The sequence below is a fragment of the Orcinus orca genome, chromosome 1, assembly GCF_937001465.1.
Source record: "Orcinus orca chromosome 1, mOrcOrc1.1, whole genome shotgun sequence".
Taxonomy (NCBI): domain Eukaryota; kingdom Metazoa; phylum Chordata; class Mammalia; order Artiodactyla; family Delphinidae; genus Orcinus; species Orcinus orca.
The window spans coordinates 179729993-179757798 of NC_064559.1; the positions used below are offsets into that span (position 1 = coordinate 179729993).

Sequence of the window (27806 nt, forward strand, 5' to 3'; positions counted from 1 at the left end):
GGGTCTCAGGGTCCCACTTACACAGCAATCGCAGGTCAAGGTCATCCTCAGGGGGAGGGTCCAGGGCTCTGTGGCCATCCTTTGATCCTGGCTACAAAGCTTGGTACAGGCCACGTGTTCACAGGATATCTGTGGATGCCAGGTCAGAAGTAGCAGGTTCCAGCGTGAGGGGACACCCTTGCCACCTTCGAAGCAGCTTGGGAACTCCTGAGCCCAAGGAAGCAATTTCTGCCAGCCCAGAATTGGGATGCTCAAAGATGCAGCATCCACGTGCCCAGAGCCCTGTGCCCAGTGGGCAGGCATGAGCAGTGGAAGGAACCTGACCTAGGAATGAACCAGACCCCGTGATGAATTCTAGCTGTGCCAGTTTCCGGCTGTGTTCTGGAAATAATAAGCTGGCGATTATAATAATAATATAAATAAATAATAACAATTATATTATAATAAATAATAATAATATAAATAAATAATAATAATAAGCTGGCGACTACCCTTCCTGAGTATTCTTCTCATTATCTGTAAAATGGGGACAAAACTCCCCATCTGACCCAACACTTTTTATGTTTCTCGAGCTAGCTTAAGCAAAATCAGGACTGTCTCAGGAGACCAGGGCACCTCCTGAAACCCCAAGGCAGAAGGGCACGTGAGCCTGACAGTCCCCCTGTAAAGCCACCAGAAATTCAGGCAAGACTCCCTCCCCATCTCGCCTCTCATTTCTCTTCCCTCTGTGCTTGCTTCATTTTTCTCCCTCTGCAGATGGGTTTCCTCCATTTATCTGGTGCCCGTAGCCAAAGCTGGCTGCCCGCAGAGCTCACCCAGAGGTTTATGTGTGATGGTGCCAACCTCATTCAGTCTGGCTGCTGTCTTCAAGTCCCAATTCCAAACTACTGGGAGAAAGAATCTGGTCCAGCTGGGCCTAAGCTCCACCGCTCTGGTCTATGGCATAGGGGGCTCTGTCCAGCAAAGGTGGGTCATATAGCATAACGGGGACCCCCATGGGTAAAATGAGGAAGGGGGCACTTCTCAGAGGAGTGTCCCCCCAAGGGTTATGGTGAGGATTGAATAGGACAATGGACCTCAGCCCCCAGCACCGAATAGGCATGCACTTCAAGGGAGGGTCTTAGGTCAGATCTCCTAGAAGCTGAGCTCTCAGGAGAAGAGGAGTGAGGAAAAGAAAGGGGCGTTCACAGAAAGCTGGAGTTCCAGCCTGACTCACGGGGAGCGCTGGGGCCATTGCCCTACAGAGTCAGTGTCACATTGAGGCAAGGAGACTTGTCTATTGTACCCTCATCAGTCAGTCCCTAGGACTGGTGGGGGCTGGAGTGAGGGAAGAGGAGGCTTCCGTTTGACAAGAGAAGCAGGCCGCTGTGCTTATTAGCAGCAACATCCCGGCAGCTGGCAGGCAGGTGCGCTAGCCAGGAAAGGGGATCCACGCGGGGTGCCAACAGCATCCATTACAGGGAGTCGCACGCAAATATACATGGGCACTAGACGACCCTTGCCTTTACTTCTCCCTCTTGTGTGTTTAAGAGTGATATTAAATTATATTTTGAATATGTGTTTTTTCCCAAATGTATGATTATCATACACTGTATGTTACTACATATAGTACATACAAATATACCTATTATTATAAAGATTGAACATGCAAAAATGTACCTGTAATAAGTTCCACAGGGGATCCTTAAGGACTACACGTGATTTTTGCCTTACATGTTGATTTTAGAACTTAAGGGCCCCGCCCCTATTAAATTTGACTCCGCTGTAAGTGGTTGAGCTCCCCCTGCTACCAATCCGCTTCTTCCACAGGGTCACAGGACTCCGGTCCTGTTGGGGCACCTCCTGGCTCCAGTAACTTCCCATCCCACTTGAAACACACCCAAGCCCTTGACTCAGCTCCTCAGCTGACCTGACCCTCGCCTACCTCTCTGATCGCTGACGCTTGGCTCACCAGCGTCCAGCCTCAGGGCCTTTGTTCAGTTCCTCAAATGCACCAGCTCTTTCCCGCCTGAGCCTTTGCATGTGCTGCTTCTCTGCCCAGAACATCTTTCCTCTGTTCTTTGCAGAGTTGGCTCCTCCTCTTTATCAGGTTCAACCTAATGTCCCCCGTCCAAGAGGCAGGCCCTGACCCCTCTTCCTAAAGTAAGTTCAAATCACCCTGCTTGTCCTCTCCTAGTCCTTGACAGTCTGTAATCGTTTTGTTTTATCACTTGGTTCTTGTCTCTCCTGTCACTAAATTGTAAGCTCTATGAGGCCAGGAAGTACCTGGCACACAGTAGGAGCTCAGTATTTGTTGAATGAAGGAATGAATGAGTGTGTTGCCGTGCCCCAGCAGTTTACCTCAAATCCATCCTGTCCATTTCCACTGGCAAGAGAGAAAGTACCAACAGGAGGATCACCATTCCCCTGCCCAGAGCCCTTCCATGGCCCTTCCCTGCACACAGAGTTGCTGACAATCCCTTGCTTAAGCAGGCAAACACAGGACAGAAGTTAAAAGACCCAGGTTCAAGTCTCACCCTTGGCACTTGCTAGCTATGCAACAGTAGCCAAACTGATTCCCCTCTCTCTGTCTCAGTTCCTTTCTATGTGAAACACCTCCTGCCTTTTCTCTTTCTGGGGTTGTTGTGGGAAGATATAGAAACCTCTGCACAGATGACTTTCAGTATTATGAGTGCTGACTTTCAAGGGCCTTCATCATTCAGGTCTGATCTCTCCCTGTCCAGATACAAATGACCATTATTCTGGCCCCTCCCAGCCACCTGGTACTTCCTGAACTTCACTGTGTACATTCATGCTTTAGTGTTTCCATTCAAAAGCTGTGCTCTTTGTCAAGAAAGCCCGTTTCCCTGCCTTCTCCATCTGTCCAGATCCAGCCCATACGAGAAGGTTCACTCTTCCATGACATCTTCCCCCACCTCACAGATCACTGCATCTTTGATGTTTGCTTTACACCTGGGACCGTCTCCCTCCTGCACTCCAAGTTCCTTTCCCTGGTCCAAACTGCTAATCCCCAAATCACACTGCACTATTTTGTACAGACCAGGCCCTGTACTGGGCAATGGGGTTGCAAAGTGGAGGGAGACCCCATCTCTACTGTAGAGGAACACCACCAAGTGAGATCAGAAGGACCAAACGGCCCTTGATAACTGATTTGCAGGCTAAGAGAGCATAGACGTTAGGTGCACTTGCACTAAAGTCAGATACACCTGACTCTGAATCTCAGGATGCCTGGAACAGACCCCTAACTACAGTGGCTTAACTAAATAGCACATACTTTTTTTCAAATAGTAAGAAGACCAAAGTAGGGCTTTCAGGACTGCTACAGAGATTCTATAGTACATGGAGGACCCAGGCTCCTCCTAGACTCCACTCTGCCATCCTTAGCATATGCCATCATGTTTCTTCTTTGTACCAGTCTTCTCATCTATAAAATGGGAATAACTACCTTCTGTATAGGGTTGTTGTAAAAATTAAGTGAGTTGATATACGTAAAGAGCTTAGAACAGAATCTGGCACACATTAAGTGCTCTATAAATGTTAGTTGTTGTTGTTGTTGTCATTGTTGTTATATCCTCATGCTGAAAAAATGGCTGCTGCCCCTCTAGGCATCACATCCTCATCCCTGGCAGGAAAGGAGGAAAGGCAAAGCATAAAAAGTGAGCGCTGGCTGAATCCATCTGTTTTTTCTTTTCCAATGGAGATAAAATTCATATCACACAAAATTAACCATTTAAAAGTGAACAGTTCAGTGGCATTTAATGTACTCACCATGTTGTACACCACCAACTACCTAGTTCCAAGGAACCCTTGTACCCATTGAGCAGTTGCTGCCTAGTCTCTGGCAACCACCAATCTTCATTTTGTCTCTGTGGCTTTACCTCGTCTGCATAATTCCATCTTTTTTTGTTTTGTTTTGTTTTTTTGCAGTACACGGGCCTCTCACCGCTGTGGCCTCTCCCGCTGCGGAGCACAGGCTCCAGACGCGCAGGCTCAGCGGCCATGGCTCACGGGCCCAGCCGCTCCACAGCATGTGGGAACCTCCCGGACCAGGACACGAACCCGTGTCCCCTGCATCGGCAGGCGGACTCCCAACCACTGCGCCACCAGGGAAGCCCTCCATCTATTTTTAAAGAGCTTTCCAGGAGGCCCTACCCAGCCTCTTCTGCTTATAACTCATTGGCCAGGAATGTGTCTGAGTTTTGACTGGGCACATTGCTGCTCTCGACAAAATCAGCACTCTGTCATTTCATATTCTAATACTTACTGAGCACCTACAATCATATTTTATTGATCCTCAGACCCATGAATTATTTTTACACCTTAATTTTTCCAAAATAAGAATCGTCTTATAATGATAACACAGTCGGCCTTCTATATCCGCTAGTTTTACATCTGCGGGTTCTGCATGTTTGGATTCAACGAAGCACAGAATGAAAATAATTTTTTTTAATTAATTAATTATTATTTATTTATTTATTTATTTTGGCTGTGTTGGATCTTCATTTCTGTGCGAGAGCTTTCTGTAGTTGCGGCAAGTGGGGGCCACTCTTCATCGCGGTGCGCGGGCCTCTCACTGTCGCGGCCTCTCTTGTTGCCGAGCACAGGCTCCAGACGCGCAGGCTCAGTAGTTGTGGCTCACGAGCCTAGTTGCTCCACAGCACGTGGGATCTTCCCAGACCAGGGCTTGAACCCGTGTCCCCTGCATTGGCAGGCAGATTCTCAACCACTGCGCCACCAGGGAAGCCCGAAAATACTTTTTTTTAAAATAAATTAATTTATTTATTTTTGGCTGCGTTGGCTCTTCGTTGCTGAGCACGGGCTTTCCTTTTAGTTGCGGCGAACGGGGGCTACTCTTCGTTGGGGTGTGCAGGCTTCTCATTGCGGTGGCTTCTCTTGTTGCAGAGCACGGGCTCTAGAGCACAGGCTCAGTAGTTGTGGTGCACAGGCTTAGTTGCTCTGTGGCATGTGGGATCTTCCCAGACCAGGGCTCGACCTGTGTCCCCTGCATTGGCAGGTAGATTCTCAACCACTGCGCCACCAGGGAAGCCCCTGAAAATACTTTTTAAAAAGATTCCAGAAAGTTCCAAAAAGCAAAACTTGAATTTGCCACATGCTGGCAAATATTGACATTGTATTTACAACGATTTACATTGTATTCGCTACTGTAAGCAATCTATGATGATTTAAAGTATATGGGAGGATGTGCGTAGCTTATACACAAATACTAAACCATTTTATATAAGGTCTTGAGCATCTGCAGATTTTGGTATTCACGGGGGTCCTGGAACCAATCCCCACGTGGATATGAAGGGATGACTGTATCACATTTTTTAATGAAATATAATGTCAGGCACTCTTCTAGGTGCTGGGGATAAATCGATAAATGAGACAGACAAAATCCCTGCCTGTGTAGAGCTGACATTCTAGTGGTGAGGGGATAAACAATTAAATGTAATAAATAAGAGTATTATTTAATGTGTTAGAAGATGATAACTGCTTAGAAAAAATTAAAACTAGAGCAAAATCAGGCCCATTTGGTAGATGGACAAGGAACTGGTTGATGTAATAATGTACTAGTTACCTATTGCCATGTAACAAATTACCCCAGGATTTAGGAGCTTAAAACCACAGACATGCATTACCTCAGTTTTTGTGGGTCAGGAATCCACAACTGGCTTATCTAGGTTGCAAACAAGATGTCAGCTGAGGCTGTGGACATCCAAAAGCTGACTGGGGCTGGGGGGGTCCACTTCTGAGATAAATCACACATATGGCTGTTGGCAAAAGGCCTTAGTTCCTCACTAGCTGTTGGCAGGAAACCTCAGTTCCTTGCCATGTGGGCCTCTCCACTAGGGCTGCTTGAGTGTCTTCATGGCTTGTCAGCTAACTTTCCCAGAACAAATGATTCAAGAGTGAGAGCAAGGAGAAACCCACAATATCTTCTATGACCTAGTCTTGAAAATGACACTGTCACTTCTGCTATATATTCTATTTGTCAGAAGTGAGTCACTATGTCCATCCCACATTTAAGGAGAGGGGAATTTGATGCGGTCTCTTAAATAATTTGTGGAAATTTTTGGAAACCACTACAATTAAATGGAGTAGTCAAGAGGAGGGTAATATTTGAGCAAAGACTCAAAGGAGGTGAGGGAATTAGACATGCAGATACGGGGTGAGGGAGCAGATTGTTCTGCCAGAGGGGAGACCTGGAGCTGTCCCGGCAGGAGCTTACCTGGCATGCTGGTAAAGAAGAAAGAGAGAGTGACACTAGGAGGAAACTAGTGGCACTGCCACACTTCTTTCCTCCATTACTAGCTGTGTGACCTTGGGCAAGTCACTTCTCTGTGAAATGGGAATGATAGTAACCACTCAGAGGTTGATTATGAGGTTTAAATAAAATGCTACATGTAGGGACTTCCCTGGCAGTGCAGTGGATAAGACTCCGCACTCCCAATACAGGGTGCCTGGCTTCCATCCCTGGTCCGGGAACTAGATCCTGCATGTATGACGCAACTAAGAAGGCCTGGAGCCGCAACAAAGAAGCCCATCTGCCACAACTAAGACCCGGCACAACCAAATAAATAAATAAATATTTTTAAAAAAATACTACACGTAAGGCATCCAGCTCATGTCTGGTACATAGTAAACACTCAATAAATATTAGCTAATACTATTCTTGTTATGATCTGGTGCAGTAGCCTCATTCTCATCATCTGAGCGTCTAGTACAGTGGTGCAAGTCACCCTCTAGGGGCTCTTGGAGGACATGGCCCTTAGGGCATCTGTAGAAATAGCTCCCCTGCTCTACAGCCTTGAGGAAAAGCTGCAGAAGAGATGAACTTTGCCTTCCAGTCAAAACCTGGAGCTCAGGTCTCAGAGCAGCCTCGGGTTAAATGCCAAGTCTGCCAAGCTGCTCGGCGGGGTTGAGGACCCTGCTCAGCCAGGGACTGGGGAGCCAGCTCACAGGTTCTAGAGCGAGGTCTTCCCTAGGTACCACTCCTGAGCCCTCCAGTCTCAGGCAATCTTTGCCTCGGGTGCTAGAAATGGGGCTGTCCGCAAGAGTAAAACCCAAAAGTTCTTGCCAACCAGAACCTGGGGTCTTTGAAACAAATTGAAGCCACTTGGAGTGGATCTTTCTATAACTCCTCAAGAAGAAGGACTGGACACAAGGAAGAAGAGGAAAGAATTGCATTCTCACTTGGTGACACAAGATGGTCCCTAGGAGCTACTAGTTCCTTCTACTGGTGACCACTGACCAGTGCCCAGTGGGTCAAGGATTAATGTGGCCCTGTCAACTCATGCCAGGTAGACTCAAGGGCTTTTCCCCCTGCTCCCCACCATGGGCTCATGAAGACATGGCTTGGGGTGAAAGCAGCTTGGATCAGTGGGGACTGCCCTGCTCCAGGACTACAAATGTCCCTTCCAGCCCCTGTTCCACCACACACACCTTGTGACCTTGGCCAACTTCCTGAGTTATTTTCTGTGCTTCAGTTTTCTTCTTTGTCAAAAAAGATAATAATTTTCACTCTGCCTAATCTATTCATTCAATGAATTATTAAGTCCCTCCTATGTGCCAAGCACCATTCTAATGCCTTAGAAATACGGTGCAGAAAAAGAGATGCAAGGCCTCTGCTCTCAGGGAGAGGGAGAGAGTCTTTGAAATAATGCCAAGTGGTGGTAGGTACTGAAAAGAAGAGCAGAACAGGGTGAGGAAATAGAGTGGGATAGAGGTGGTCAGGGAAGGTCCCTCTGAGGGGGGACATTTAGAAGGAGATCAGAACCAAGGGAAGGAGTGAATCATGTGGATGTCTGAGGGAACAGCATCCCAGGCAGAGGGAACATGAGTCCTGAGAGATGAATGTGCCTGGGTGGTCCAAGCAGAGCAAGGAAGCAATTCATGGAAGTGCTAGAAAGAAACCAGGTTCAACCAGTGCAGTGCTTTCACAGCATAAATTAGATCACGTCACTCCCCTGCCAAAGTCCTTACAGGGCCTAACAGGGCCCTTTCAAGGCCTCACGTGGTCTTCTTCCCTCTGGCCTCTTTGACCACCCCCACACCAAGCTTCCTCTGCTCCAGCCACCCTCCCTCCTGGCTGTAGCTCACACCTGCCTCCAGGATTTACCCTAACTCACGGGTTCAGAATCACCTGCAGGGCAGATTAAAATGCAGGTGACTGGGCCCCAGCCATTTCTGATTCAGGTCTGGGGTGGCCCCAGATGTGCATTTCTAACAAGGTCCCTGGTGATGCTGATGCCTCAGTCCCTGGTACTACAGCTTTAGCAGTACACTCCAGTTGTCCCCTCTGCTGGGACCAGTTTGCCCCAGACACCGCGTGGCTACTGCCCTCTCCTCCTCCAAGTCTTTGCTCAAACCTGTGGCCTCAGTGAGGCCCACCCTGACCATTCTGTGCAGTACTGCACACTGCCCCCCTGTACCCCCAATCTCCTCCCTAATCTGTTTTTCCTTTTTTCCATAGTGTCTACCACTTTCTAACATGTGAATAACTATTTTACTTAGTTTGATGTTAACTATATGTCCCCAAGTACCCAAGAGTGGTTCTAACCCAGACCCCATGAACCCCTGAGGACCTCCTGGATCCTCCAGGGATCAGCTAACTGCCAAATTCCTATGCAATAGTTTGTGACCACGATGTCTGTAGTGTTAACCTAAAACAATAAAACAGCCAGTCATTTTACCAGCAAAACAAGTTTATTCAGGAGTAGCAAAGAATTGTAATTTGGGACATACAACTATGGTGAACCACACACAAGTCCAGGTAAAGCAATGGAGAGGAAACTCTTTTATAGAGGAGGAGGGAAGTTGGAAGTGTTGTTATAAACAAAAAATCCATTGGAGGAAACTAGGAGTTTGAAGTATAGTGACTTTTCATTGGCTGACTTGTGACAGTCTCTCATTGGCTGAGCTGTTAGCAGGCAAAGAGAAAAATCTTTCTTCCTCTACTGGAAAGTAGCGTCACTTCCTGCTGGAGATGCAAGGTAGGTCTCTTCCTGTTAGGATCTGTATTGATGCCCCAGTGGCACCTTTGTGAGAGCTCCCCCTTCTGGGCTCCCAACTCCATTTCAGTGAGGTTTCCGTCTATTAATTTTCAGTCAGTAGCTTTCATTAGATTCTCAAAGACTTACTTGATCCCCAAAGCTTGAAAACCTCTTGTAGATCAATATCTGGCATAGAATACGTGCTCAGTAATACTTGTTGACTAAATTAAAGACCTTTTAAAACATTATTCACACACACACACACACACACACCACATTTTTTTGAAAAAGGAAAACTGTTCAGTGACACATTGGCTCCCAAATGTTGGTGTCCTTAGACAACTATGTCAGAATGACAGGGTTGCTTTGTAAAAATATAAATTTATGATTCAAAATACTCTCAGAGAGTCTGAGTCAAGGGTTTGGGTGGGGCCAGAAATTCAGTATTTTTCAAAGCCTCCTGCTTCCCTCCCACCTCCACCCCTCCAGGTGCGTCTGAGGTGCAGCCAGGTTTAGGAATTTCTGTGTGAACTCTTTACTGGAGAGGGACTCAGGAGACGCAGTTCTCATGTGCAGCTTTTATACTTTGCAAAAAATGTGATCACACCCATGGTCACTTGTGACCTTCTCACAAGCTCTCAGGTGACCCGGCAGGGACTCCAATCTCCCTTTCACTGAGTAGAAAGCTGAGGCCCTGGGGAACCAAGTGACATCCCCTCGTGACACCCAACGGTCATACTGCCTGTGGGTGGTAGAGATACAATTAGAACTTGGGCCCCTGGACTCTCACTCTAGGGTTCTCCCCTCTGCACAAACTGGATAAACCCAGGTTCCAGGAAATCCCAAGGACACTACCAGGGGAGGAGAGCCAGAGAAGGGAGGGGCAGAGTGGCAAACACGTGGAGGGTACAGTTCAGGAAGTTGTCTCTTGGCCACCAGGAAAGACTCCAGCTGCTCTAAGGACACAGGCATTCACATGCTAACTCTGCTTGTGTATGACCCCAAGACACTCACTTTCCCCTTTATGTGCCTCAGTCTCCTTATCTGCAAAATGGGGCTGATATCCATGCCCTGCCTCCAGTAAGATGCTCGTAGAACATATAGCGCTCTAACACCCAAGTTATAACTATTCTTATCAAGGGAAGGTGCAACATCCCCCACTCAGAAGATCTCTAGGGACAGAAGTAAACCCAGCCTTTCATTCATTTGAGGTACATTTTTGAGCACCTACCACGCACCAGGCATTGTGCTGGACACTGTGCACGCATCACCTCATTTAACCCTCACCACAAGCCAGTGGGATTGGTGCTGTCGTCGTCCCGTTTTGCAGAGGAAAAAACTGAAGCTCAGGGGAATGAGTTGCAATCCATTCCGTCATCTGTTCATTCATCCAACTTTTACTGAAAACCTGCTCTGGGCCAGGCTCTGGGCTACGTGCTGAGGACATGAAGATGAACAAGTCCTTCAGGAAACAAGCCCATAAATTACTTTAATAACAACTCAGTACATGCTTCCACAGACAAGGGAGTGGGAGCCGGAGGAGGAGCAACTGGCTCTCCTGGGATTATGGGGATGGACAGCTGATCTTCCGCGACCCTGCACCACCAAGGTGCCTGTGCCCTGTGTAGAGGTAGCAATCAAAAGGCCTGGGTTCGAGTCTCGCTTCTGTCAAGGCTTTACTGTGTATTCCCAGGTAACCCCTTCTGCCGCTGAGCCTTGCCAGTTTTCTTAATCTGGAAAATTAAGAGGTTAAGAGGTTGGGCTTGTGATCCTGCAGTTCTGGGGGCCTAAACCTCTGGCCCCCCTACTCCACCTTCTGGTCCGTGCAGGCTTGGCCCCAGTCAGCCCCAAGACTAAGCGTAGGGCAGCCAAGACCAGACCGTTTGAAAAGCGCCAAACACCCCGCTCCCAGACAGAGCTCAAAGCCGGAGGCGCCGGCCTGAGGCCCAAAGGGCGGAGCTCTGACAGGGGCGGGGTTGAGGCCTCCTGGAGGGGCAGTGCGGCCCGCCCAGGAGCCTCTCATCCAGCCAATGAGAGCCCTGGACGGGGGCAGCCCCGCCTCTGAATATAAGAGGGCGCCGAGTCCGGGGGCACGACGCGGAGGTCTAGCAGCCCGACTGTGTAGGTGTGCAGGGTCATTTCAGCCCTGAGCTGGGGTGCACAAGAGCTCTGAGTTCGGTGTGTCCTGGGCTGCGCAGGAGCACGGGTCGGGTTCGGTTTTCCTTTGCCCGGCTGAAGTGCGGAGAAGGCAAGGGGCTCGGATCCCTCGCTGCAGAGGAACAGCTGGCCGGGACCCGGGGACGCCCGCCCTGACCATCGGCCCGCCGCCGCCGCTGCCGGCAGTCGGCCCGCCGTCATGGCCGACCACCTGATGCTCGCCGAGGGCTACAGCCTGGTGCCGAGGCCGCCGCCTGCCGCGCCCGCCCATGGCCCTCACGCGCTTCGGACGCTGCAGCCCTACTCGGGCCCGGGCCTGGACAGTGGGTTGCGGCCGCGGGGGGCCCCGCTGGGCCCGCCGCCGCCTCCACCGGGGGCCCTGGCGTACGGGGCCTTCGGGCCGCCGCCTGCCTTCCAGCCCTTTCCGGCCGTGCCACCGCCGGCCGCTGGCAGCGCGCACCTGCAGCCCGTGGCGACGCTGTACCCGGGCCGCGCCACCGCGCCCCCCGGCGCCTCGGGAGGACCTCCGGGCCCGCAGCCGGTGCCAGGCGCCCCGGCCCCGCCACTGCCGCCGCCCGCGCACGCCCTGGGAGGCATGGACGCCGAACTCATCGACGAGGAGGCGCTGACGTCGCTGGAGCTGGAGCTTGGGCTGCACCGCGTGCGCGATCTGCCCGAGCTCTTCCTGGGCCAGAGCGAGTTCGACTGCTTCTCGGACTTGGGGTCGGCGCAGCCCGCCGGCTCGGTGAGCTGTTGAGCGAGGCCGGGCGCCTGCCTGCGTGCCCGAGAGAAGGAGGCGGGCCTGCCCGCCGGACTCCGCACCCAGCGCCTGGACCCCGCACGCACCCTCCGTGAGGGTGGAGGCAGCAGTTAGTGCACCAGAGCCGACGCCGGGCTGGGACGCCTGGCCTCACTCCAGGCCCTGCCTCCTGCAGAATGACAGTTTGGGTTCATCTCTGCCCCGGAGCCTCAGCGGTAAAGTGAAGGGGACTGGACGCCCCCTTCCGGACTCCCAGTTCTTAGATTCTGTGTCCTCTCCTCTCGGACCCTTCCCCGCCCCAACCCCCAATCTGAGCCATCCCAGGCCTCTGCCTGATTCCCCCTTTCCTTGTGCAAACCACTGTGGTAACTGGGTGCCTGGAGCCGCCCACCCGCCAGGCCCCCACCCCGCTGCCTGGGCCCTGAGGTCGCTGGGCCTCCCGCCCTGGGGAGGGGCAGAATGTACAGCCCTCAGCCCTGCGGAGTGGAGCAATACCCCATCTGACCTCCAGCACCACAATAAAACTGGGTCACTTTCCAGTCTGGTGTTTTCATTTCCTTATAACTCCAGCTATATTTGTCTTCTAGAGTCCTGAGGCTGTTGGAGGCCCTGGGTGGGATAGAGGACACAGCCCCTGGCAGTGGTCAGGAGAGGAAACTGACAGTTTCTTTCGAAAATATCTGCGAGTTGTGCAATTGTTATGTCATAATCTGGAAGGCAGAGGCTGCCGCCACTGCGTGGCAAGGTAACCCAAAGGCACCACAGACGGACTTCCCGGCTCCTGGGAGGGGTGAGGGGAGCTTGGGGGTGCTGCCCTCACTGTTTGCTCCGCATGGAGGCTAGAGGGAAATGGGGTGTACCTGAGGGTTCAGGTTCTGGCTTTGAACCAGAGCTCTCTCTCTTGTTCAAGACACCATCTCTTTGAGATTTCTGAAGCCATTTCCTCAGAGACAGATGGGCCCGGTCTTAGGTGGTTGTGAGGATGCCATGCCATGTGAGACCTTTAGCACAGTGCAAGACACCCAGGCAGCCCTCAGTAAACGATAATGATGATAACTCTACAGTAATAATCACGCCCTCAAGGAGTCACAGTCCAAGTGGGAGTCACAGTCCAAGTGACAGGCCTGGAAATCAACTCATCTTGGTACAAGAGCGGGATGAGGACTAAAAAATAGGTAGGATGGCCCAGTGGGCAAACCCAGAGGAGGACGTGGTTTCAGCTGGTGCAAGGGGTCAGGTCAGTTCAGGTTTCAGGGAGCCAGTGGTATTTGATGTGGTGAGAAGAGCCTTGAATGATGAGTACGTCTTTAGGACTTGGAGAAGATGGCATGCAAGTGGAGAGCCCACTCAAAGGCAGGGAGGCACACAAGTTCAGGGCCTGTACGGGAAGGCATGGGGTCTCTAGAAAGGTCTATTGGCTTTACGGGGACTTTGGGAGGTAGGTACAGTCCCTGTTCTACAGACGAAGGATGTGGTGCTGGCCCAGACCTGGTAGCATGAGCTCTTGGCCACCCTCTGCTATTGCCTCTCTCTGGAAAGATCCCTAGGTGCTTCAGGGGTGTGGAAGAAAGGCAGGAAGAGAGGAATGGAAAGCATGGAGGAGAGGCTGAGGACCAGGGCAAAACAAGGCAGTGGGGCTGGAGAGGAGAGAATGAATTCCAGAGACTCTGTGGAGAGGAACATGGAGCTGTGACCTTCTGTGCCCCATGGTTGGCCTCACCCTCATGCCGAGCTTGTTGGCATGCCTTTCCTCCAAGCCTGGGAGCTCACCCAGAGCACGCTGTCAGCGCCGGCTCCCGAGCCACCAGGACAGGCATGGAGTGGGCAGCAGAGGTGTTTGGCCAATGAATGAAGGTCTCCCCTAGGATACTGGAGATATCCTCAAACAGGTTGGGGAGGAAGGGCAGAGAGGCTTCTGAGCAAGAACTGACCCGAGCTCTGGGCTTAGAACAGCCAGTGTTTGTTCCACTTTGCCCAAGATCCCAGGCCAGAGATAAAAACCAAAAGGTTGGATTGGGATGGGAGGGTGTGGCCCTGGTCTGGCTTCAGCTTCTCCACCAGTAAAATAGGGCTAATAGCCCTGCCCTACTATCTCACAAGACAATAAGCCTCATAGTAAGTGGGGAGCAGATTCAGGGGTGGGATGATAAGCAGTAGGTAAGCTCTGAAGTGCTCTCCATATGGAAGGGGTTACAATGGAAACCCAACACCCGCCTCTTCCTAGAATTAAGAAGAGTAGAAGAGGGAGTCCAGCTCCTGAGCTATTTCCCACCCACCATCCCTCCCAGAGGGGCTGCTGACTAGTTGGACAGCAAACAGATGGACAGAGGAAAAGGCAAGTCTGGGGCAGCCCACCACCTGGATCCCCAAATCCCTGACACTTTGCAGGATTCTGACCCTCCCAGCTGGAGAGGAGGATGGAGTGTCCATTCTGCCAGGAGGCTTGTGGTCTGATAGCCTCGGGGCCCATTTCCAGAAGCAGCTCCTACTAGCTGCCTGACCTCAAGTAAGTCACTTACGTTTTGAGTCTTGTTCTCCAACCAGCTTCCTGTGGTTCCAATAGGTACTTTTTACCTCTTACTGAGGTTACCTCTTAAAATAACCCATTGATCTCCCCATCACCCCCTCCTGTGGATTTCATTCTCCTACCTGGGCTGGGTCTTTGGGGTTGGGCATCAGGCTCCCCTCAGGGTTGGGAACTGAGTCATGGGACTGGCAAGACATTATTTCATCTTTTTTTTGTTTTGTTTTTTCCTTTTCATATCAAAGTTTCCCCAGGCTGAAGTTAGTTATTTTGAATCATCTTTTGGTTGACTGGATTTTATTAGCAAGTAGTTTTCTCCAACTATGACTTCTCTCAAACTCATCTACAGAATGGAGATGCTAATAGTACCTCTCTCATAGAGCTGCAGTGGAGATTAAATTAGTTAATTCCCATAAAGTATTTAGAACAGTGTAGCTTGTAGTTTATCATCTCTGAGCCCTGGCTTTCTGGGGATACTTTATATTAGAGTCTTTAGAAAGGCTGTGTTGTAACCAGCTAGGAAGAGGGGTTACTCCAACAGTAACACCGTTGCTGGTTGCCCGTAGCCAGCTCTGAGATGATGTTTAGCCTGCAAGAATTTTATTAGGGAAGGAAGGATCCAGAGCAGAAGCTAGCAAAGGAAGCTACGTGGCAGATCCAACAAGAGCCTTGGCCAACCCCACAGGGAGGTCTGGAGTTGGAAGGGCCTTTCAGAGTCCTCCCGACATTATACTCCTTTTTATTCCTGCCATCGGCAGTCATCAGATATGGCTGCCCAGGGAAGTGGGGTGACGGTGGGCAGGGCGGTTCTCCCCTGCCGGAGCCATCCCTGGGGGAGTTGTGGGCCGGTGAGGAGGGGAAGACCGTCTGCCGGCAGCCCTCCCAGCAGCCCAGGGAACAATTTAAGGGAAGCAGGGACTGGACAGCACATCACAGTATCCACCACAAGCACTGGACTGGGAACTAGGGTGAGGCGAGTGTCATAAGAGTGCCTCTTTAACTGTCTCTGGCAGCTTCGTTTGCCTCTCCCTAGTCCCAGACCTGACTAGCACCGTCCCTAGTAGAAGCAAAAAAAAAAATCTTTTTAAGGAATATCGACCTTATAGAGTTGATGTGCCGAGAGTCCATATAATTACCTGGTACATAGTCGATTCTCAACAGAGAGCTGCCATCATCTCATCATCATCATCATCACCATCACCATCGTCATAGCCATCATTCCAGCTCGGCTAAGTGTTCAACAGTCATTTGCTGAGTAAATTAAATGAACAGTCTGAGCCTGGTCTTTTCCCAGGAAGCTTAGATTGTTTAGCTGATTACTGTAATCCTCTTGAATTCCTTAATCCTTCCTTGCCTAACTCTTTACGCCACCCCGCTGTTACAAGTGCTGGGTCAGGATTACGCTGACTGTGGGACTAAGTCAGACTTACTGAGTGCCTACTGTGTGCAGGCATGATGGGATCTAGCAGCACACAGTAGGTGCTCTTTCTCTTCTAGCCCCTCCTTTAACTATCACCCAAGCCTGTATATAGTACCACTAGGTGGTTTTATTCCCATTCCAGAGGTCAGAAAATGGGCTCAGACTCCTCTAAGTCACACCCCAGTAAGTGATGGGGTGAGCATGCCCACTCCCATCTATCCAGGGCCCTTTCCCTCCCTGGGCTGGGGCTGGCCAAGGACCTGAGCCTGAATGAAATAAGAGCAGAGTCCCAGACCTGGTGCTGCTACTTTGTGTCCATGGGATGCAGAAGTCACACTGAGCCTCTTTCAGCCTCAGCTTCTTGTTCTGTACAAGGGGGAGAATACGCCCACCCTCCGAGGTACGTGTGCAAGGATTCAAATGAGACTGGGTTTCTGAGAGCACATTGCAAACAGTGAAGCACTGCTTGGCTGGGGTGAGCTGGGGGTGAATAGCCATGACCTCTACCCTGCAGCTGGTCTGGAGACAGGAGACCTGCACACACTTTGGGACTCGAGATCTGGGCCAGCCTGGAGTGTGCAATGCAGAGACACATGCCGGGGCTTCTGGGCCAGTGCTGCCGAGCAACTCGGGATCCGGGAAGCCCTGAGAACTAGTGGCGATGAAAGGGTAAGGTGTGGGGCACCTTGTGGGGGGGACATCCAGGTAAAGACCCAGGCCCCACGTGTGCCCTGGCAGATGGAGGAAATAAAGGAAGCTGCTCTCAGCTCAGTCTCCTCATCTGTCAGCTGGAGACACCACAGGCTCCCTGTGAGAAAGAATGAAGGTGATGTGAAATGCCTGTCCCCATGAGTGGCTCAGATGGGAGCTGTTGCTGGGAAACATGACCACAGGGACGAGGACGAGAGAGCCTTGTCCCAGCCAGCCTCCAGCTACCTCCCCACCCTCCACTCCAGCCACCCAGGTTCCTGATACCCGATGCTCCTTATGCCTCCATACCTCGGCCTATGCTGCTTCCTCGGCCAGAAATGCCCTCCCCAGGGCCTTTTCCGCCTGTGAAAGACCTATTTCATCACATAGAAGGATTGGTGGGGAGTCTTTCCCCCTAGACTGTAAGGGTCTGAGGAATCAGAACCTGATTCCCCTTCATCTCCACCTCCACCCCATGTGTGGCTCAGAGTGGGTATTAGGAAGTGCTGGAGTGAAGCCCTGAGCTGGGAGCTGGGCTGAAAGATGGCCCAGGGTTGGCATCTGAGTTAGCATTGTGAGTTCTGAGCTCCAGTCCCAGCTTAACCACGAGCTTGTGACCTTGGGCATGTCATTTGAGCTCTCCAAGCTCTGTATGAAGAGGATTACATTCCTCAGCCCTCTTGCCTCGCAGGTGCTGGGAGGCGGTGAGGCTGGCCTGAGGGAGGAGGGCAAGGAAGTGCGATGCTTCCCTAGCATCGTGGTGGGGCAGCGGGCTTGAGGTGTACTCTCTCCTGCAGTCCTCACAACTCCGGGAGGTGGGTGTTGTTATTGGCTTCATTTTATTCTGCTGGCCTCATTCTAGGCAGCCGAGACTCAGAGAGGTTAAGCAACCTACTTAACAACACACAGGCAGTGCAATGGATGGACAGACACTGGTAAACCAGGCAGGGCTCTTGAGAAGATACTCTTTTTTGTAGGATGGGAGGAGGTTGGATACCAATAAGCATGCAGTCCAGATACCCTTCAGGGAGCAGGAATGTGGCCAGGATGGGGCAGGGAGTCCTACACAGCGGATTAGAGGGTGGTCTCCAGAGGGACTCACTCCTTTGCCTCTTCCTGGTGAGCAGCTCTGGCTTGGGGGCTCTGCCATAAAATTGGCACATCCGACAGCAAGACTCCCCCTGGGCACCCCAGCTTACACTGGCTGCGGAATCTCAGATTCTGAGCCAATCATTGTTTGTTTGTTTTTAAAACAAACACCTTGTCTTTATTCAACAATAGGCTGGAGGCAAAATACTTTTAAACAATTTTGAAAATGTAAAGTGAAAAGTCAAAGACCTCCCCCGTTTCCCCACCCCACCCCGCACACACATCTAATGAGAACATTGTGTTATGTGTTACATACATAATATACATCTCTCTTTCACACGAATGGAATTATACTATTTTCTATCATTGGATATTTTTCACTTAATGTATTTTGGAAATCTTCCATGTCAGTAAATTCCTTTTAATGACTGCACTGTGCATAATCTATTTACCCAGTCCCCAACTGATGGAGATTTCCCGTGTTTCCAAATTTTCACTGTTACAGATCAGGCTACAAGGAGCATCCTTGTGTATTGACCCTGGAACACTTATGGGAACATCTCTGTAGAGTGGATTCCTCGAAGGGAGTTTACTGGATCAGAAGAGATGAGCAAATAAAATTGTGACGGCCGCTGCCAAGTAGTGGCCGACGTGGCTGACCCATTCGCCTTCCTGCCAGCTCTGTGCCTGTGCCTATTGGCTCATGCCCTTGACCACACTGGACATTAGCAGTGTCTTAGTTTTTACCTTTCTAAAAGCAAAAAAAAAAAAAAAAAAAGAAAGGGTATTTCACTTCTAGTTCCATGATTATCAAAGAAGTTTGGACAAGTTTGCCTGTTCCACCCTATATGTGATTCAAAATAAAAAAAATAATACTAAGCTGTAAAGTTAGTGTAAGGAATTCCCAAAAGTTCTTCAGTTTTCCATAACTATTTTGAAACAGCAAAGCTTCATCTCCTCCTCCTCCTTTCCTCCTTCAAGTCAAATTCTTTCAGATTTGCAGCTAGTTCCCCTAACCACATGAGCTGTCTGCTTGTTATGTAATCCAGTACTGACTCATAATATCTCACCTAACTCTCTCAGGGATCTGACTTAATCTATTACTCCAGGTCACGTAGAAATGAGGAAGCTGAGGCTCGTACAGGTGAGGAAGCCGAGGCTCATAGAGGTGAAATGACTTGCCTACACCACACGGCTAGTCATTTCTTGAGTTAAAGTATTGAATGTACTTAGGATGGTACACATAGTAAGAGATATTTAAGTGTTAGCTCAGCTTCTGTAACAAAGGGGAATTTTTTTAAGTGGCTTAAAAAGCAGAAAATATTTCATTCTAGTTCCACCCAGTCGTTTAGACCCAGATTGCCTCCTTCTTGTTGCCCTGCCTTACATGACCCCAACCTCAACAACCAAGATGGCAGCTCAAATCCAAGTTTGCTTTCATTTTTTTTGTTTCTCATTTTTGGTCTTTGTCTGTGGAGTGGAAGCTGGGTCATATCCAGCTCTCAGGAGAAAGAGAGTGAGGAGACGAGCGCAACCAATATTTTAAGACCCAGATGCACACATTACTTCCACTCAGATTCTCTTGACGAGAATTTATTCACATGACCACACTTAGCTGCAAGGGATGCTGGGCAATATGGCTTCTAGGTGGCAACCATGTGTTCGTCAACAACTCAGTTACTATGGAAGATGGGAAGGATGGCTTTTGGTGGGCAACCAACAGTCTCTACCATAGTGAGTGGCTCAGTTGAGATTAGAACTCAAGTCTCCTCTGCCCCAGAGCACTTGGTAGAGTGGGGAAGATGTCAGAGGCCTATGTCATATATAGAGAGAACTGACTTGGTATCAGGTCAGTCATCACTTGTGAATGTGCATCTTTGGTAACTCACTTCCCTTCTTTGAGTCTCAGTTTCCCTATCTGTAAAATGGAGATAATGATGGGACTTACTCTCAGTTTGCTGCTGAGAAAGCACTTACCAAAATTTTTAACATACTAGGTGCTCATGTGGTAGAATGGTTGGGGTAGAATTTGGATACGAGCACATGAAAGAAAGAAATTCCAGGGGAGGTGACAATGTGTGCAATGGCTAAGTGGCATGAATTAATAGGACTTGATTGGGAAAGGCAACAAGGAAATGTTAGCATGTATGGTAGATATTCAGAGAGGCAAGGGATATACCTGAAGTTGGTAAGGGTCAAAGAAGGATAACCCTTGAGTGGCAGGCTGAGGAGCTTGGACTTGATCTTTCTGGTAATGCGGAGCCCTGGATTTTATGAGCAGGATGGAAAAAGAGTAAGATTTGTGTTTTGGAAATATTCGTTTCCAATTTGTGCTGTGAGTAGAATGGATTTTGAGAGAGGCACATTGGAAAAATGGAGAATGCTGAGAAGGCTATCATACCAATTTGGGTAGAGATAAGGGCCCTAGGACAAGTGGTGGCAAGGTGGGGTAGAAGGGAGAGATGGTAAAGACAGAAGTCATAAGCCTTAAGGGAGATTTGGTATGAAAAAGCATGGAACACAAAATCTGGTATAAGAAGACACTCTTGCTGAAGGAACTCTATACCTGGCTTATTTAGGATTAGGTGTGTGCCTTTGAGTGACAGAATAACAGCAGTTTAAATGAAATGAACCAGGTAGGTGGTCCAGGACTGGTGTGGTTGTCATATGTAAATATCCACACTTCTTTACCTTATTACTTTGTCACTCATGAGTCAGACCTCATGGTCCAAAAAGGCTGCCCTAGCCACTGTATCAACATTCCAGCCAGAAAGAAGAAGAAAAGAGAAGGAGAAGGGCACATTCTGGAAGGTGCCCGCCCCCAACCATAAGAGAGCATCAGAAATGTAGTCTTTATTTTGGGTGACCCATGTGTCTAAGTAGAATTTGGAGGTTCTCCCACTAAGGAAGAAGGTGGGGATGGATATCAGGGACCACTTGCAGTCCTAATAATGACCTGTTGAAGTGGAGGCTACAGGAAAGAGAGGAGCCAGAAATGATTCCCAGGAATGTGGGTGGAAGACAGGACAGGTCTTCCCTGAGGCGGGACCCAGGAGAAGGAACAGATTGGGGAGAGTGGGATAAGGTCAGAATGGACATATGGGGTCATCCTGGGTTGATGTTCAGGTAGAGGCAGGCCAGGTAAATGCACCAAGAGCTCAGTAGTGAGGTCTGGACTGAGAATAAACACTTTTTGCATTATTAGCATATCCGTGCTTGCCACAGGGATGATGATGGCAAGTAATAGAAGCAAATGGCCAAGGAGAGAACACTGACATTTAAGAGAAGGGAGGGATGGAACCTGAGAAAAAGCAGCTGGGGAGGCAGGAGGAGAATGAGCAGAGAGGTCCTGAAAGCTGAGGTCGACGTTTCCCAAAGGAGGTGTGGTTGCCAGTGTCTAATGCTGCTAAAAATTCAAGTGAAATGAAGGCTGAAAAGAGGCTGTTCAATTTATCAACCAGGAAGTGAAAACGGAGTTTGCCAGAGCAGCTTCAGGGGAGCGGAGGGCCAGAGTCAGGCCGCAGGGGGTCAGTAAGAGGTGGGAAAGAGGAAGAAGAATCAGCCAGGGTCCATGGCTTGTTTAAGTCACCTCTTCCACCTCAGTGCTTTCGTGGGTCAAGTGACCCATGTCTGCCTGGGTTTGGCCGAGACGGTTCCAGCTCGAGGTAGGGTGCAATACCCCCTTCGCTCAGGAGGTGGCAGCACCACACCAAGCGACAGCACCTGGACCGACACAGAGCACGTAAATTTATTTCCAGGAAAGTGAAGCTTAGTTCCCTGAACACCAAAGCTTTGTGGGAGGAAAAGGTCGTCATCTTGGATGAGAGCCTTGAGCAGAGGAAACTGAATGGAACTTTAGGTTCAAATCTTCGTTCTTGCTTACTGGCTGTGTGACCTTGAGCAAGTCCTGCTTCCTGGCTGGGAAACTGGGGATGATAATTAGCCCGAACCTACCTCTGGGGTCACTGGGAGTCTCTAAACGACTATGGTCGTGTCTGATGGTCTTGTGGGCAGCGGGGACAGGCTCAGGAACCGAGGGAGGGAATCCAGACCAGATGAGCCCGGGCGGGGGTGGGGGTGGGGGGCGGTGGAGGCAGTGGTGTGTGTGGTCCTATGAGGGCTGTCCCGGCAGTGATTTTGGAGTCAGGAAAGCTGGGTTCATATTTTGCCGTTGGGGGAACCGAGGCTTATAGAGAGGGGAAATGACTTTCCCAGGGTCACGCCCTGCAAGCAGGCAAAGCAGAAGCACCACAACCAAAATCTGGAAAATAATTTGATGTCTAATACATTTTTAAAAAGCATTGAAGTTGTATCATGGGGAAAATCAGAACTCCGGGACTTTTCTACCGCCATAATGTGGTTCTGTGTTTCCCGCACTCGGAACTATTGAGTGTCTCTCTCCTCTGGTCCCTGTTTGACCCTCACATTCTGAGAGCACCCTGACGTCTGCTCCTTTCCCCCACCGCCACCCGCCCGAGATGACGCGCGAGCACGTTAAGGACCTGAGAGGAGGAAGGCCACCCGAGGACAAGCCTGGAGGTCAGGAGACGTGGACTCAGTTCTGGGCTCTGCCCTGTCTTACTGGGCCTCAGTTTCCCCATCAGCAAAATGCGTCTGTTGGACCAGCCGAGCCCCTGGGAGTCTTGGCAGCTCTGATTTTTTCCCGAAGGCTCTTGCTTCCACCTTGAGCTTCCCTACCTGCCCCTCGAAAAACTGCTCCCCCTCAATGTTGTCACTACCCCATTTCCTGTTAATTTTTCTTCATAGCTCTTATCGCTCTCTGAAATTACCTTGTTTTTTGTTTCTCTTCTGTCTAGACAGTAATCTAGTGCCTACTCCATGTGAGCAGGGGCTTTGTGAGTTTGGGAGAGCCGCTTTGACCTTGGCACCTCAAACAGTGTTTGGCACGTAGTAGAGATGAACAAACGATTGTAGAATAAATGAGTGAAGGACAAAGAATGCAGCCCCTGACTCTCTAAGGCAAGTCCTGGAGTCCCCGTTCAGCTCTGCCATTTCTCGCTCGCTCTCTCTCTCTCTCTCTCTCTCTCTCCCAGACACACTGGCCCTAACTACTGGGCCTTCGTGGTGGGGTGCCCTGGTCCCAAAAGTCCAGCCTCCCTCCTGGCTCCAGACTGGCACTGTAACACCAAGTCAAGGTCTTTACTGACGCCTTGTGGCCATGGGGACACATAACAGGGGCTAGGAGGATTCCCACGGGAAAGATGATCGATCCCAGGTGACCCTGCTTCCCTCCCTTCCTGCCAACCAGCATTTCTTAATCACCTTGTGATGGTGATGACCGGAGATGAGAAGCAGGTGTGCTTCTTGCCCTCCAGGAGCTGAAGTGACACCTGGGGAAGGAGAGGCGGGGGAAGGGGGTCATAAGATTCAGGAGAGGAGCTTTGGGGAATCTAGTGGGAGTGAGGGTAGGAGGTAAGTGCACACCCCACCCCGGTTCTGAGCAGGAAGGGAAGCCTGCATCTCGGGCCTCAGGATCCTCCTCCCAGGGTATCTGTTCTCCAGCAATCTCCCCACTTTCTTCCAGGAAATCCTCCATGTCTCCTATCCACTTTAGAGGCTGTGTAGGAAAAAGAGAAAGAGAAGAGGAGGTGTCTGGTGCCCAGATAAGCCATTTGGGACAAAAACAAAGATGTTAGAGGAGAGTATAAAGAACATTCTGCTTCGTGATGGGCAATGTAAACCTTCCACAGCTTCCTGTAAAACCCACCTCGCCAGCTGTATTAATCAGGTCTTGCTGTGATAAACAAGCAACCCCCAAATCTCAGCGATTAATTCACACTCCTGAGCCTTAGATCAGCTGCAGTTTAGCTGACGCTTGGTGGACCAGGCTGGACTCCTGACTATGAATCTGGCTCAGGTCTGTTCCAAGAGTCTGCATTGTGGACCCAGAAGGAAGGAACAACAGCTATCTGAGTCTTTTCATGGTGGCGGAAGGAAGCACCAGAAGGTCTGGCAGAACTCACCAGGCCTCTTTTGGCCTTACCTTGGAACAAGCACACTGTCCTTTCTCCCAACATTCCATTGGCCAGAGGAAATCCCATGGCCAAGCCCAAGGTCAATGGGATGGTAGAGTGGAGGCTGTGGTGCTCAGGTCCCCCCGCTTCAGGGACTATGCACTCATTCCCCAGCTGCTGGGAGTTGCCACTGCTGGCTTACAACTGTCAATCCCTGGGAACTGCCTCATCTAAAGCCACGCCCCTCCCAGAGGCTCATGACCAGTGATTGGCTGATGCATGGAAACAAAGGCCTGCCTCTTTCCCTCAGTTTGGCACAACTCTGAGCCCTGGAGCTCCTGAAGATCCACAGATGCCTCAGCTTTAATCACGTTGAGTTATAAGCTTCTCCCTCCGCCTGGTCCTGCCTTCCTGACATCCTTCAGATGAATCTCCTAAGGACACTCCCTGATAAACCTTCTGCACACCACTCTCTGTCTCAGAATCTGTTTGTAGGAAAGCCATTTTAAGACAGGTAAGGGAGTATACTCCACCCAAAGGTAGCCATGGCGATGATGAGGAAGAAAGGAAGCCTTTGGGACAAATAATACCGTCTACTAAAATAGTTAAAGAATGCATCTTGGAGACGGATCTGATTTATTTTGGCTGCAACAAGATGCTGGGCACATGCTCAATGTGTGTGTGAGGGGAGAATTGGGGCCACATCTGAGAGGTCCACATTTTTTGGTTGCACTGATTTTTATCTTATATCTTAGGGTCCCATATAAGGTTATGTTGTAGCAAAAGTTCTGCGGCTTAAAAAAAAAGGTTTCCTAACCACTGGGTCCCATGATGTCTAGACGTATGTCTGGATCTGTCCAGCTGGGAAGGGGCAAGCCCCAGAGTAGACCCTCAGCTCTGTGTACCTTGAGCAGAAAGGGGGCCAGGTAGGTGGGTCAAACCCCCACTCCAGGTATTATGGACTGAATTGTGACCCCACCCCAAATTCATATGGTGAAGCCCTAATCCCCAGTACCTCAAAATGTGACTGTATTTGAAGATAGGGCTTTTTTTTTTTTTTTTTTTTCCGGTTGAGTCAGGTCTTCGTTGCTGCACGCCGGATCTTTCATTGAGGCTCGCGGGCTCTCTAGTTGCGGCACGCGGGCTCAGTTGCCCCTCGACATGTGGGATCTTAGTTCCCCCACCGGGGATTGAACCGGCGTCCCCTGCATTGCAAGATGGATTCTCAACCACTGGACCACCAGAGAAGTCCCCAAGGTAGGGCTTTTAAAGAGGCGATTAAGTTAACATGAGACTGTTAGGGTGGGCCTTAGTCTATTATGACTGCTTTCCTTATGAGAAGAGGAAAATAGGACACAGAGAGAGAGAGAGGAAGATCAGACACACACACATGCACAGAGACACAATCATGTGAGGAAACCGGAAAAAGAAGTCCATCTACAAGAAAAGAAGAGAGGCCTCAGAATGCAACCAACACTCTTGAACTTTCAGCCTCCAGAATTGTGAGGAAATAAATTTCTGTTGTTTAAGGCTCCACTGTCTGCAGCATTTTTGATGGCAGCCCCAGCAAACTAATACAGCAGGTAGCAGCTTTCAGGACCCTCTTGCACACAAGCGGTGTGGAAGGGAAAGAGACGTCCCTCTCAGATGGAAAATAAGAAGATGTTTCAACAACTGGAACTGTCCAAAGTACATGTAATAAGTTATCCAAATTGGGAACTATGTGGCATGGTTTTCTTTGATCTGCAAGAGTGTAAAAACTATAACACGTACAGAGCACCCTGGATCCTAGGTGACACCAGCAGAACTGCTCAGAATTTGAGACCAGCTCAAATTGCTGACCCACAGAATCAAGACTAAATAAAATTGTTGTTGTTTTGAGCTATTGAGGTGTAGGGTGAGTTGTTACCTAGCAATAGATGAGTGGCACACCAGCTAAAATCATATCTGCTCTCAAGGCCATATTTGATGACAGTCTGGGGACTCCCATAGCCACCTGCAAACCCTCCTTGCTGAGCCAGACAAACCTAGAAGATAAAGAGTGGCGTGTGCATTGGGTAATTGCGCAGCTGTTTCCTCCAGGGGCTGGATGACCTCGGGGCCATAACTTGGTCTCCTGCGTCTGATCATCCTGTATATTGTGCTGAGCCAGGGTCTGACATACAGCAGGTGCTTCACACACATTTATTCAATTAGTGAAATGCCATGGGACTTGTCTAGATTACCAGCATCTCGTGCTCAGATTACTACAGCAGTCTCCTAACTGGTCTCCCTGCAGCCAGGCTTACTTTCTCAAATCCATCTTTCACCCTGGGAAGAAAACTTTCTAAAATGCAAATCTATCCTGTTTGATCCCTGGTCAAAATCTTTGACTGACTCCTCATTGCCCTCACGTTTAAGTCCTATCTCTTTGGAATGATTTGTGGATCCTATAAACCTTGACTCCTGTCTCATTCTAAAGTCTCATCTTGCACCACTCTCTCCCTTTCCCTCTGGGCCCAGCCAGGGATCTCTTTCTTCCCCACTCATGTATCACACTTATTGGTGCCGCTGGACTCTTACACGTGCTATGCCCTCTAGCTGGAACATTCACCATCCCTGTTCCCACGCCTGGCTAAATCCTACTCACCCTTCAGTACATTGGGTCACCCACTTTGCCTGGATTGAGAGATGACAAGAAGTGTGGCTCTACCAGCAATCCCACTCCTGGGCAAACTATAATTCAAAAAGATACATGCACCTCTGTGTTCATAACAGCACTATTCACAATAGCCAAGACATGGAAACAACCTAAGTGTCCACCGACAGATGAACTGATAAAGAAGATGTGTTATATATATACAATGGAATACTACTCAGCCATAAAAAAGAGTGAAATAATGCCATTTGCAGCTACATGGATGGATCTACAGATTATCATACTTAGTGAAGTGAGTCAGAAAGAGGGAGACAAATACCATGTGATACCACTTATATGTGGAATCGAAAATACGACAGAAATGAACTTATCTACGAAACAGACTCACAGACATAGAGAACAGGCTTGTGGTTGCCAAGGTGGGGTGGGGAGGGACGTGGGGGAGGAATGGATTGGGAGTTTGGGATTAGAGGATGAAAACTATTATATATAGAATGGATAAACAACAGGGTCCTACTGTGTAGCACAGGGAACTATGTTCAATATCCTGAGATAAACCATAATGGAAAAGAACATAAAAAAGAATGTATATATATATATATATATATATATATATATATATAATATGTATAACTGAATCACTTTGCTGTATAGCAGAAATTAACACAACATTGTAAATCAACTGTACTTCAATTAAAAAAAAAAAGAAGTGTGGATCTAGATTGGTTTCTGAGTAGTAGCTCACGGTTTGGCTGGACAGTCCGGACTCAGAAAGCACAGAATTGGTGGATTGCGGATAAGGAAGACTTGGAAAGAGGTATTTAGGTGGACATTCGGAAATGGGCGCGGGGTGTGAATATATTTCTATCCCAAGGAAAAATCTCACCAAAGGGCATCCACGGAGAGCAGGCTCTCGATATTCAGATGCTAAGACAGCACATCCTGTGGGTGTCAGTCCGCCTCTCTCCGGAGTCCCTCCAGTGCTAGCTCAACATGCTCTTGTATAGTGTGGTCATGGTGGCAAGAATGAGACTACTTATGGGTTCAACGATATGGACTTACCTCACCGAGGCTGGTCTGGCTAAGGCCACAACTGTATGTCCGACCAACCATCAGCAGGGACAGGTGCTGAACACCCAAACTATCACCATTCTGTGGGGCTTCATCGAGCCACCTGGTACTAGGTTGATCCCACTGGATCTATTCTCTCATGGAGGAGGCAGTGGTTCATCCTCACTGACACAGCCAGTATATAAGGCTGTGTCTTTGTTTCCTTATATACTTATATATATATAAGTATATAAGGAAACAAAGGAAGGTAGGTGAGAGTGGAGTCTCTCATGATTACACCAAGTAACCGTCAGTATTAGTTTCCTGTAGTTGCCATAGCAGATTACTATAAACTTGGTGACTTAAAACAACAGAACTTATCGTCTCACGGTTCTGGAGGCCGGGCGTTGAACGTCAGCCTCACCGGGTCTACATGAAGGTGTGAGCAGGGCTGCACGCCCTCCAACACTCTAGGGAAGAACGCGTTCCTTGATTCTTCCAGCTTTC

General features: G+C 49.5%; 1 protein-coding gene across 1 annotated transcript; it reads left to right on the forward strand.

The window, feature by feature from the left end:
- The first annotated feature begins 11065 nt into the window (after window positions 1-11065).
- CITED4 (Cbp/p300 interacting transactivator with Glu/Asp rich carboxy-terminal domain 4) lies at window positions 11066-12452 on the forward strand. The gene has a single exon (XM_004266377.4). The coding sequence runs from the start codon at window positions 11353-11355 to the stop codon at window positions 11908-11910; it is 558 nt and encodes a 185-aa protein (XP_004266425.1). The 5' UTR covers window positions 11066-11352; the 3' UTR covers window positions 11911-12452.
- The last annotated feature ends 15354 nt before the right edge of the window (window positions 12453-27806 follow it).